At 37.3% G+C, this 11,894-nt stretch overlaps 3 protein-coding genes across 3 annotated transcripts; 1 reads left to right on the forward strand and 2 right to left on the reverse strand.

Moving 5' to 3' along the window:
- Positions 1-302: 302 nt before the first annotated feature.
- wdr83 (WD repeat domain containing 83) lies at positions 303-4,568 on the reverse strand. Its single transcript, XM_067398754.1, has 9 exons — positions 4,350-4,568; positions 2,021-2,141; positions 1,831-1,936; positions 1,628-1,676; positions 1,408-1,534; positions 1,259-1,326; positions 1,056-1,164; positions 624-738; positions 303-530 (listed from the first exon to the last, which is right to left on the reverse strand). The coding sequence occupies exons 1-9, from the start codon at positions 4,450-4,452 to the stop codon at positions 372-374; spliced, it is 957 nt and encodes a 318-aa protein (XP_067254855.1). The 5' UTR covers positions 4,453-4,568; the 3' UTR covers positions 303-371.
- A 151-nt stretch (positions 4,569-4,719) lies between these two features.
- On the reverse strand, positions 4,720-10,126 carry sde2 (SDE2 telomere maintenance homolog (S. pombe)). Its single transcript, XM_067396359.1, has 7 exons — positions 9,961-10,126; positions 9,684-9,801; positions 7,792-7,903; positions 7,471-7,640; positions 6,336-6,441; positions 5,723-6,227; positions 4,720-5,639 (listed from the first exon to the last, which is right to left on the reverse strand). Exons 1-7 carry the CDS (start codon positions 10,060-10,062, stop codon positions 5,424-5,426), a joined length of 1,329 nt encoding a protein of 442 aa, XP_067252460.1. The 5' UTR covers positions 10,063-10,126; the 3' UTR covers positions 4,720-5,423.
- Positions 10,127-10,381: 255 nt separating this feature from the next.
- On the forward strand, positions 10,382-11,549 carry mrps28 (mitochondrial ribosomal protein S28). The gene has a single exon (XM_067396361.1). The coding sequence runs from the start codon at positions 10,653-10,655 to the stop codon at positions 11,199-11,201; it is 549 nt and encodes a 182-aa protein (XP_067252462.1). The 5' UTR covers positions 10,382-10,652; the 3' UTR covers positions 11,202-11,549.
- Positions 11,550-11,894: the final 345 nt, after the last annotated feature.

Below are 11,894 nucleotides of genomic sequence, written 5' to 3' on the forward strand. Positions count from 1 at the left end.
GATATTTATGTGCTTATAAATTATTTATTTATTTGAAACCCATTTGTACTGCCAAATAAATTATTGTTAATCTTTATTTTGCTTCTTGTAAATATGTAAAGTTCTGATTAAATACACAAACAAAAGTTGTTGTGCTCGTTTTGTTTTAACTACACTTTGCTTACAATGAACTAACAACACAATGTATGATTACATACTAAAACGTGAAAGATAAATTGTAAAAAAAACAATAAAAAAGTCTATATATTTTTTAAATGTTTTATTTGCTTTTTATATTAACATACAAAACACGTATAACACATTTAAACTGATACAAAATAGTGATTCACACTTGAATGAGTCCTGCTCATGTGTTCGGTGTTCAACACGCACTACTCAGCTTTGGCATCTTCCACAGCTGCATCCTCTGGCTCCGCCCCCCATACCTGAACACGCCCCTCCATAGAAGTCAAAAGGCGGGGCTCCGTTGGGTGGAAGCACAGAGATTGGACGACAGCTTTCCCAACAGGCAGCTTTAAAGTCAGGGAGCCCTACAAAGATAAATTACATCTTTACTGCTCATATTCAACATGACATTTTGTCATCGTATTGGCTCTGTGGGTCATGTGACTTATTCTGCTCACCTCCACCAGATCCCAAAAGTAAACATGGCCATCTTCCGAACAGCTCAGAACATGTGTGTCTTTATCAGACAGACAGCAGTCAAGCTTATAGCCTTTATTAACATGACCGGAGTACCTGTAAAGGGACACCATAGAGAAAAAAGTGATAATAGTATATGGGTCAATGACGTGATGGGTCATTTTTATGTTTCAAAGGCTTTAATAATAATAAAAAACAAAGATATGACATCCAACGTATGTAAGATAGTACAACTAGATCCCTCTTGAATCCAGAAGGTTTTAATTATATTTTGCTACATATAAAGGTATTTTTAAGATTTTTAAGTGTCAAAAGTTCAACCGTCCAAAGGCCAATACAATTTCATTTGTGATTAAATCTAAAAATCTAGTTTTATTGTACTTGTTTATTAGTTTGATCTGTGTTGCACATACTCTCCCAGCATCTCCCCTGAGCTTTTGTCCAGCAGGCGCACCGTAGAGTCCAAACTGGAGCTAAGTGTGCACTGACCGTCCCGACTGAAACACACACAAGTGATGGGACCTGTGGAGCACAAATACACACAACAGAAGCTAGTTAGACTTCACACACTGCAATAGACCTGGATTCTTTTTCGCTCATGTGTGATATAACTCACTTCCAATGAAATCGACATGAAGCTGTCCCATTCTTAGATCATAACGCCTCACTCTTCCATCCACAGACCTGATAAACAACAAACTACAGTTTCACACTCTTATTCTCACATCATATCCTACAATTAGATGAGTTTAGTTTGATTCTGACCCAGTCAAAAGCTCATGCTCTGACACTTTTAGGCTGCTGACGCCATCCCGAGCCTCGTCCAGGATCTGGACCGGCTCCATCCGTCTGGATCTAGTATCCCAACATCGTACTGTCCCATCAATAGAGCCTAAAACATTAAGAAGTTACTGAGTCACAGTGAGGTTGAGATTATGGTTATTCCCATGAGCAATAAGGATTAAATCCATTTCATAAAGCCTACCTGACAGCATCACAGTAGCCTCCTCATTAAACTGCACACAGTTCACTTTCTAGGGAACGAACATAACATTGAAAACGAAAGGCATTTGTAGTGAACAAATCACCTATTATTTTCTATAATTATATACTGAAATTGTGATTCTTGTCTTAGCAAACACAAATAACAAATGCAGTATAATATCTCGGCGGGAAATGCTCTCTTACCCCTGCGTGCCCGCGAAGTTTACGCGTCACCTGACCAGACGCCACATCCCACAGAATGACGGTTTTATCTGAGCTGCACGAGCACAGCTGACTGTTGTCATAAGAACTGTGAAAAGTATGTGAAATTAACACAAACCTAACACAACAGCAAAGATATTTCAATATAATGCATGTAACACAAAAAACACACCAGTCCACGTCCAGCACTTCATATCCGTGACCGGTGTAAGTCTTCAGCAGAGTCCCTCGACTCACACTCCACAGCTTCAGAGATTTATCACTGCCGCAGGTCAACAGATAATTCCCATCAGCTGGAAGAACATGGAATATATATCCAGGGCTCAACGTTAAGGATTATTTCTACTGGCCCGGTTGGAACAGTGGTACAAATTTTTACTTGCCCCGCCAGAATTTTCACTGGCCCCACAACAACAAATTAATAAAAGTAAAAGACAAGAAAATGTAAAATAAGCATAGTTATTATTTTAATTGTCTTTGTTGCATTTAACCTCAATAAATAGGTTTATGAAGCCTAAAGCTATTAGATTAACTCACTTATATTTTAAATATTGTTAGACAAATAAACAGTAAGTAATAATATAGTAACAAATAATCAAATTACGAGTAATAGCACAAATAAATACAACAGAGCAAACATATAAATGAAATAAATGGTGCTTTTCAAGTTTTTCATGTAGGTTTAAACAAGATTTTCAGGTACAGAAATTGTAATTAATGTATAACTGTAGATTAAACTTTATTATAGTTAATCAGTCAAGAGCAGTTACAGAGGCATAAAAATGTTTTTAGTGTTGAAAATATAAAACGTTAAATACTGTTACTTGAAATTATAAAAAAAAAAAATGAAGACACTTTAAATGTGAAATTAAACCCGCCAGTAGGTGGCAGCGAATCACTGTAATGAGCAAATTGAGATTCAACAGATTCATTCAAATGGCTAATTCTTTCAGGAAGTGTTGCTCACTCAGAGATGCAAAACAATTCTGTGGACTTTGGAACTATTTTCGGTGGCGAAATAGAGTGAAACAGGTGATTTGGTGTCTAAAATGTAAGTCACTTGATATTAAGTTCTTGTTCATTAAACTGTAGGCTGAATAAAATCAATATCACATTTGTAATCATGCTAATATGTGGAGAAAAACTGTGCTCTTTGTGTAATATTGGTTAACTATATTAAATGATATAAATATGAAATATATACAGGGGCATTTTTGCCCCTTATCTTGAATTCTGGGGGCATTCTAAAGGCATTTTAATATGCTAAATCACACAGTGAAAGCGTGCAACCTAAATATGCACACGCACTAGTAGTACATGCGTGCATTCAATGGGTGTTTTTTCCGTAAAATATAAAACGCACACCCTACAGCACTGGCCCGATCGGGCAAGTGACCGTTCCGTCTACTGTCCTGAGGGTCGTTCACACTGGCCCTGGGCCATCGGGCAGTCCTCATTGTCGAGACCTGTATATATAAGGAGCGTTTCCTTCGAGGAGGCCAGGGAGGCAGTGCCTCCTCAAAAAATTGAATGAGAAAATAATCCATTTTACAAAGATAAAACATGTATAAATCATGTTAAAACGTGTATAAATCACTCGTTTTTCTAAAGTAACACTGTCTAACAGCGACACCCGCAGGTAAAGTTACAGCGGGAGTCCACTCTCTCATGCCTCCTCTGACCCTACTGAGTTTTAACAGACCCCCTAAAGCATGGGGAGTAATTGAGAATGAATGGTGGAAAGTCACGTGAGAGGAGGTAATGCCTTCATCGCGCTATTATTGGATGGATATGATTCATTATGGTTGGATATGACTGGGTCCTGCAATAAACCGTGCATGTTCACAAATCGGTCTGAATGAGCAAAATTATGCCGTTAATGGAAAGAATAATTAAAAAGTAAGTAAACAACTCACCCACTTATATATCACTGCTTTATATCAGGTCAAAATCAAACTTAAAACATGAAAACCTGAAAACATGATGAATGGTGCGTAATCAGCTTGGTGAAAAACACCTGAACATCAGTATATATTGTTTAAATTTTTACTGTCTTTATTATTTTGAAATAAATGTAAAAATGCGTTAAAACACTAACTTGATGAGATTTAGGTATTCATTGTATTGTATTTGTTTTTTGTATGTTATTCAAAGCAATGCTTATTTAACCAGGAAAATTTAACATTATGTGCAACTCTGGAACATAAATTTACATAAATTTAAGGACTTCAATCATTTCACTGTATATTTAGTTAAAGGTATATTTCAAGTTTCTCAGTGTCATAAAGCATAAAAGTGTAAAACAACCTCAAGCAGTAACTGTTACTTTCATATTGCTAGTCAGGAAGGACCTAACGTATCAGAATCGTTTGTGATTACCAGAGATAGATTATACTTTGTCCGTTAAATTGAAATGTGTGACTCCAACCCATCATATACCTTCTTGAGAAAGACAGTTGTTTGTTTTAATATTCAATTTTTTCACTCAATAGTAGACTTACCGTTGAAGCGCACGGCTCTCACGGCGCCCTGCTGACAGTCTACAGTCCGCAGAAGATGCTGCGGCAGCTGAGGAGCTTGAGGACGCGGCTGCGGAAACGCCATGGCTCTATTACCACCACAGCTTCAGATATATACTAATAAAATACATATGTATTGCACATTTAAAGCGGAAACACTAAGATAAACCCAGAACTACTCCACAAACTCCATAAAAACACTTTTCTTCAGTGGAATGTACGTTGATGCATTATGTTGCTCATTATCGCCATCTGATGTTTCGGAGTATGAATTTTCCCATAATTTTGTGAAAATTTTAAAATGTTGGAATTTTTTTATTTTAAATTATTTCATGCTTTTCATCATAACTATTCCATAAGAGATCATATGCATGTGATGGAAAATGCACATACATTTACACAAAATATTTATGTAATGCAGATGCAAGATATGATGCACCTTCCTAATTATTTTATAAATATGATTACCAGAATGAAAGGTTCTTTTCACATTCTATACATGACTCGATTTTACAGTGAGTAGTAAGAACAACTGCCAAGAAAAAAGGACACAAAATTGTGCAACAATATTTTACTCAACCATAAAGTCAAGAGCAAAATGGACCATATCACATAGACAATCAAATATTGTGCAATGTGAACAAACTGTTGGCTGCTTTAAAAAAAAAAAAAAAATCACAATATTGTTGAATACCTTCCCACCCACATCATGAACATGGACTGATCTCCAGGATATTTCTGTATGAATCAAAATAGCTATTTACAATGACTATGTAATTAAAAATATATAGTACATATCACAAAAAAGTTAGCCCGAGTCTCATATGTAACTTGGTATGTTTTACTAAAAGAAAAAGAAATCTGAATTGTTATCGGCATCTGACCAGTTTTACCAATTAAAAAAAAAAAAAAAAAATCTAGCACACATAATTCTCCCACACTAGGGATTTTTCAAAATTAGGCGTTAGATTCATACGAACCACACCTTGAAAATAACTACAGACATGCCAAAGCAAAACAGAGGTCAAAAACAGCTTGTGGTTTTGGAAAAGCAAGTTATTTCTTCTTGCCCTTGCTGGGTTTGGCCAAGAGCGCAGGGTCAATCTGATCTGCAGTCAGTCCTCTGACGGAGAACAGACGCGCGGCCCGTTCCTGCAGGGTTCCTCCACACTTCATCCCTCGTTCCATCAGCTCCTTCTTCAGCCGCTCCAGACCCAAAGCCTCCAGCTGCTCCGGCCCACTCACGGAGAGCAGATCCAGCGGACCCTCCACCTGAAGAGAGACAAAGAGACGTCAGTATTATCAACAAAAATATTTACAACAGGAACAACCACATCTGAAGCAGGAGATCTTACGGATTCATGAGCCTGACTGCTCTCAGCTGGGCCGCTTTGTGCTTCTACAGGTGCAGCCTGCAACTTGTCCTCTCCGGTGCTGCTGTTTTCGCTGACATCAACCTGCAACTTATTCTCTACGCTACTGCCATTTTGGTTGACGTCAACCTGCAACTTATTCTCTGCGCTACTGCCATTTTGGTTGACGTCAACCTGCAACTTATCCTCTCCAGTGCTGCTGTTTTGGCTGACGTCAGACGTACATTCCTTCTCTGCCTCCTTCTGTACCTCCTCCTGGTTGTGTGTTGGGGAGCTTGGTGCGGGACTCGAGGAGGAGCTGCTGGTGCTACTGGGCTGGTCCTGAGGTTCTGTCCTGTCACTCCCCCTGGTGGTGGAAGTCAGCACAGCTGGTTTGGGAACATTGGAACTACAGGAAGTCCCAGAGGTGGATGGAGAGGCCTCGCTGTCACTGTCATCACTTCCTTCACCAGAGCTGCCCATGTCTTCCAGTTCTCCAATGCCAGTCCTAATGGAATAAAGACAGCATATCGCAGCTTTGAAATTGTAGCATTTGAATTTCATATTTCTAGTCTATCTTCTTTTTCATTGTACACAACATGTGAAATCATCTCACCAGAAACATTTCTTCTTTGCTTTCTTTTGGCTGTCGGCTGGTGTCGGACGCTTGCGTCTCGGCCCCTCGTCTGCCTGGACGAGACCACTAGAGGAAGCCTGCATGCCTGAATAGTAGTAGTAGAATTTTATTTTCACCTTTTACATTTACTGTTAATGATGGGCAATATATTGAACATTTACAATATGCAATATTATTATTACTTGAATACATAGACAAAAAATAAAAAAATAAAAATAATAAATAAACGATATATCTATACATCTATCTAAAAAGTTTTATATAACAATATTATATATCAACTTTCTGCAAAATCAAGGTTACTTTTGTAATTGTACTATTATTAATTATTTATTATTATTTTCTAGATATATAAAATTTATCATCGCGTAATCACAATTAACTAATATGAGTATATTAATATTAAAAAAAAGAGAGATTTTCCTTTAATAGTGTCTCTGATTTAAATTTCAGTACCAAAACTTATGATTCGAAGTGTGATTCATTTAAGTGAATTACTAGACACTATTGTTGAACAAATCTCTTAAAATTAATGAGTCAGAAGATTTGATTCAATAGGACGAAACTGAATATGTAAATATTGCTGTTTATTAGGGCTTGGACAATAAATCGTTGAATTGCGAATTGAGAAATGATTCTGGATGGATTCTGAGATCACAATTTTCTCTCGAATCGATTCTGAGCTTAGTTTTCAACAGTAGGTGGCACTGTGTGCTTTACAAACCTTCTATAAAATAATCATTCATAAAGTTCGAAAAGCTTGAAGTGAATAACAAGAGTGTTTGCAGTGGGCTGTTTACATTAATCTCGCATCATTAAAGCATTCTGAAGTGCAAGTACATAACCGAACGCACAAGCGCTCTACTTCGTGAGCATTTGAGTCTGCGGTTAAAAACTAGCCTAGAGCGCCATCTGCTGTTAAAAACTAAGCTCAGAATCGATTCACGAGAGAATTGCGATTCATTCAGAAAATCTCAGAATCGATCTCGAGATGAATCTATTTATTGTCCCAGCCCTATTGTTTATTAATATTCATAATTCTTCTATGTAAATTTAATGCATCCTCGCACATGCTATGCATGGAATTTGTGCACGGAAAATGAATCCAAGTTACCTTTCAGCACAGAGTCTTCCAGTCTCTCCGAGAGGTCATGGCACTGCCGTTCATAATCAGGGTCAGTGAAATAATGTTTTGGCTCGGCCAATTTCCTCTGAATCCGCTCCAGACGACGCTGCTCCTTCTCCGCCTCTCGGTCGGCTTGCTTTTTCAACCAATCTGCCATTCTACACAAAAACATAGATAAATATTCACTTATACAATCATAAAGGCCTGATGCGTGTGAAGAGAACCCACAACACCAAACCCATAAAACACAAAATAAGTAAATAATAAAACAAGCATGCTAAAAATGGACATGATAATCATCAGCATTACTCTTTCTCATGATTGACGTCTCGAAGTCTTCTTCCACTCAGATCTCTGCAGGCCTCACGGTTAGTGGTCTTTTCGATTTGTGCACCGAGGGCCCTCAACATAGAGCCAAATCCTGCAAAACAAACATGAGTTTAATACATCTTGATTAATAACTGTAAATGTATTACTTAAAAATAAACACTAATGGATCATAATTTGGAACCAAGAATCCAAAAAACAACTTTTCTGAATAAACTTAAATTCTACAAATAAAAAATGTAATAAATAAAAAAATTAAAAGGTGCCGTAGAACGTCTTTTTAAAAGATGTAATATAAGTCTAAGGTGTCCCCTGAATGTGTCTGAAGTGTCAGCTCAAAATACCCCATAGATTTTTTTTTATTCATTTTTTTAACTGCCTATTTTGGGGCATCATTAAATATGCACCGATTCAGGCTGCGCGGCCCCTTTAAATTCTCGTGCTCCCCGCCCCTGAGCTTGCGCTTGCCTTAAACAGCATAAACACAGTTCACACAGCTAATATAACCCTCAAAATGGATCTTTACAAAGTGTTTCTCATGCAGCATGTCTAATCGCGTAAGTATAGTGTTTATTTAGATGTTTACATTTGATTCTGAATGAGTTTGATAGTGCTCCGTGGCTAAAGCTAACATTACACACTGTTGGAGAGATTTATAAAGAATGAAGTTGTGTTTATGAATTATACAGACTGCAAGTGTTTAATAATGAAAATAACGACAGTCTTGTCTCCGTGAATACAGTAAGAAACAATGGTAACTTTAACCAAATTTAACAGTACATTAGCAACATGCTAACTAAACATTTGGAAAGACAATTTACAAATATCACTAAAAATATCATGTTATCATGGATCATGTCAGTTATTATTGCTGAAAGTTTGTAACCAGGCCACTTCCGTAGTAGGAAAATAAAATACTATTGAAGTCAATGGTGCCCCAGAACTGTTCAGTTTCCCACATTCTTCAAAATATCTTCCTTTGTGTTCAACATAACAAATGTATACAAGTTTGGAACAACCTGAGGGTGAGTAAATGATGACAGAATTTTCATTTTTAGGTAAACTATCCCTTTAATTACAGAGTAAACTAATAATTCCTAATTTTTCTGTAATTCAATTACAGATACTTCTGATGTAATTAAATACTGTATAAACTATACAACAATTATATATCAAACAATAGTGCTTAACATCTAATTCAATTTTAAAATTTGTGTTTTAATGCAACCTTCTCCCTTTACACACTTCGGTCAGTTCAAGAATAATTTACGCAAGAGTATATTGTTTATTTGAAAGAATTAAAAGAGCAGTTTCATGTCTATCATTGAATTGTTCAAACTTGGGTAAAGTTGGTTTTATATTCGTACATTCGGACATCCGTATTCAATAGCTTGTTAATCACACTACATTGGACATTCACAAGTAAATACGCCATTAAAACAATACTTGCCTATTTTGATCGACTGTGAAAAATGTTGAAAGTTGACAATCGTTGGTTGTCAATATCATGTCGCTGCTTAAAATTCGCAAACATTAATTTATTGCACATTTATTGGAAAGTCTGAATTGATCAGAAATCCGAATGTGCGAATATAAAACCAACTTTACCTAGTATTGTTCAACTGGTTGAGGTTGATATGGGATTTAGAAAGTAATTAGTAATCCAAAACTTTTTAGAGAAAGTAATTAGTACAGTAATCCAATTACACTGTTGGAGATACTGAAGTAACTTACCCAACACTGTTCCCATATTATAGTCGGGGACAACTTTGTACTTTAATAATTATACTAATAAACATAAACCCATTTAACAATCAGTCAAATATCAACAACCTATCGTATTCTAATATTTACAAGCTTCTAGTCTGGTTTACCTCCTTTGCCTCCACATAAGCGCGGCTCCACACGGTACACGACTCCAGACTGAAGCGGCGCATCACCGCGAGAGACGCGGCCGTTACTCTTCACATAGAAGTCCGTAAAACAGACGCCCTGAGAGAGAATAAAACATAATTTAGGTAACTTTAATCATCAGCCATAGTAATAATCATCATCAAAATCAAACGGAACCATCAGCAGTGAGAGTATAGCAGTAATAACAGCACAACTAGATAAGTCACGTTTGGCTACTGTAAGCACTGATCGAATCACCTCTTTAACGGCGAAATGACTGATAAGATCGCTGACAGTCGAATCCGGAGCAACAGTTAGGTTAGTAAACCTCAAATTTGGTGAAATTACAAACAGCTCCATGTTTTCTTCTCGCCTGTTCTTGAAGATGTGCTTATAAACTTCCGGTCAAATATGTGACGTATAACTGCGTTGACTCAACTACGGAAGCCGAGAGAACTTACCAAATCGTATTAAATTCAAACATTTTTTATTACTTAAATTAATTTATTTTGTTAAAGGATGCAATATATGTTACATTTTATGTTTCAAATAACATTGATACGTAATATTCTATATTTATAATGTAGTTTCGTTTATTATTATTATTATTATTATATAATTGGTGCTTTTCATTTTATATGTACTATATTAAGTTTTTACATTTGCGTTTGCTCTTTATTCATGTATAATCTTATTGTAATGCGATAACTCAAAAATACCCTAAGAATAACAGAACCAAAACAATTTTATATTTTTATGATTTTAAATAAATGGCATAACTCACTCTGTATCACGGAGCCCCTGACTGAGAAAGATACAACGTTATTATTTAATAAATCATATTATTACATAATAAATCCAAAACCAACATGCTAAAATCCCACTTTTTCCCATGTATGCTCTTATTTTGAAATCCTCCAAGCGTACTCTGCTCCTTATGACGTTTCAACATGGCGTCGCTCTGCAAGGTGATGTTCAACGTGAGTCCCAGATCATCTTTACTGCCAAAACACAGTGTTTTTGCCACGCTCAGGTCATTGTACAGCTCAGACTCGAGCGGAGGGGATGATAAATCACCGGAGAGGGTGAAAAGCGGGTTTGCAGCTGCATATGATCTACACTCGGACCTGCGGCAGAGTGGCGATCGGAGCGCCGCGGTGCGGGTGAGCTCCAGGGACGAGACCTCCTTCACATCGCTCCTGCGACACTCTGCGCTCATGCAGATGGGTCCCGCCAAAGACAAGATCGTCATCGGGAAAGTCTTTCATATCGTCAATGACGATCTGTATATCGATTTCGGCGGGAAGTTCCACTGTGTGTGCAAGAGGCCCTCCACTGACGGGCAGAAGTACCAGAGGGGCAGCAGGGTGAGACTGAGGCTGGAGGATTTGGAGTTGACCTCACGGTTCTTGGGAGCGACCACCGACACGACGCTGCTGGAGGCGGACGCCACACTACTGGGACTGATAGAGAGCAAAGAGACCAAGGCGAAGGAATAGTGTCACGGACAACACTCAGATGGACCTTTGTGTGAATGAATGGACTCTGTATTGTGTATGAAATATAAAAATTTAAAATGGCACCTTCACAGATTTTGGTTCTTGTTTATTAATGTCTGGAGCCATAGAGAGCAGTTGTCATGTATAGGTATGAACAACTTCACAAACAGACTTTTTAAAATCACAGTATGGTTATTTCTCTTACAAAAATTAAAATTATCACAGAAGTACTGGGATAAAAGTTTATTAGTGATGGAGAAATGAAGCTTTGTGAAGCACCGAGGCTTTCCCCTCAACTGTATCTTAAAGGGTTAGTTCACCCAAAAATGAAAATAATGTCATTTATTACTCATCCTCGTGTCGTTCCACACCCTTCGTTCATGTTCAGAACACAAATTAAGATATTTTAGTTGAAATCCGACGAGAAGCGACGAGAATATTTTTTGTGCAGCAAAAAAACAAAATAACGACTTATTTAGTGATGGCCGATTTCAAAACACTGCTTCAGGAAGCATTGGAGCATTATGAATCAGTGTATCGAATCAGCGGTTCGGAGCATCAAAGTCACATGATTTCAGCCATTGGCGGTTTGACACACAATCCGAATCATGATTCGACAAAAAAGATTCATAACGCTCTGAAGCTTCCTTAAGCATTGTTTTGAAATCGGCCATCACTAAATAAGTCGTTATT

Source organism: Chanodichthys erythropterus, chromosome 10 (assembly GCF_024489055.1).
Source record: "Chanodichthys erythropterus isolate Z2021 chromosome 10, ASM2448905v1, whole genome shotgun sequence".
NCBI classification, from domain to species: domain Eukaryota; kingdom Metazoa; phylum Chordata; class Actinopteri; order Cypriniformes; family Xenocyprididae; genus Chanodichthys; species Chanodichthys erythropterus.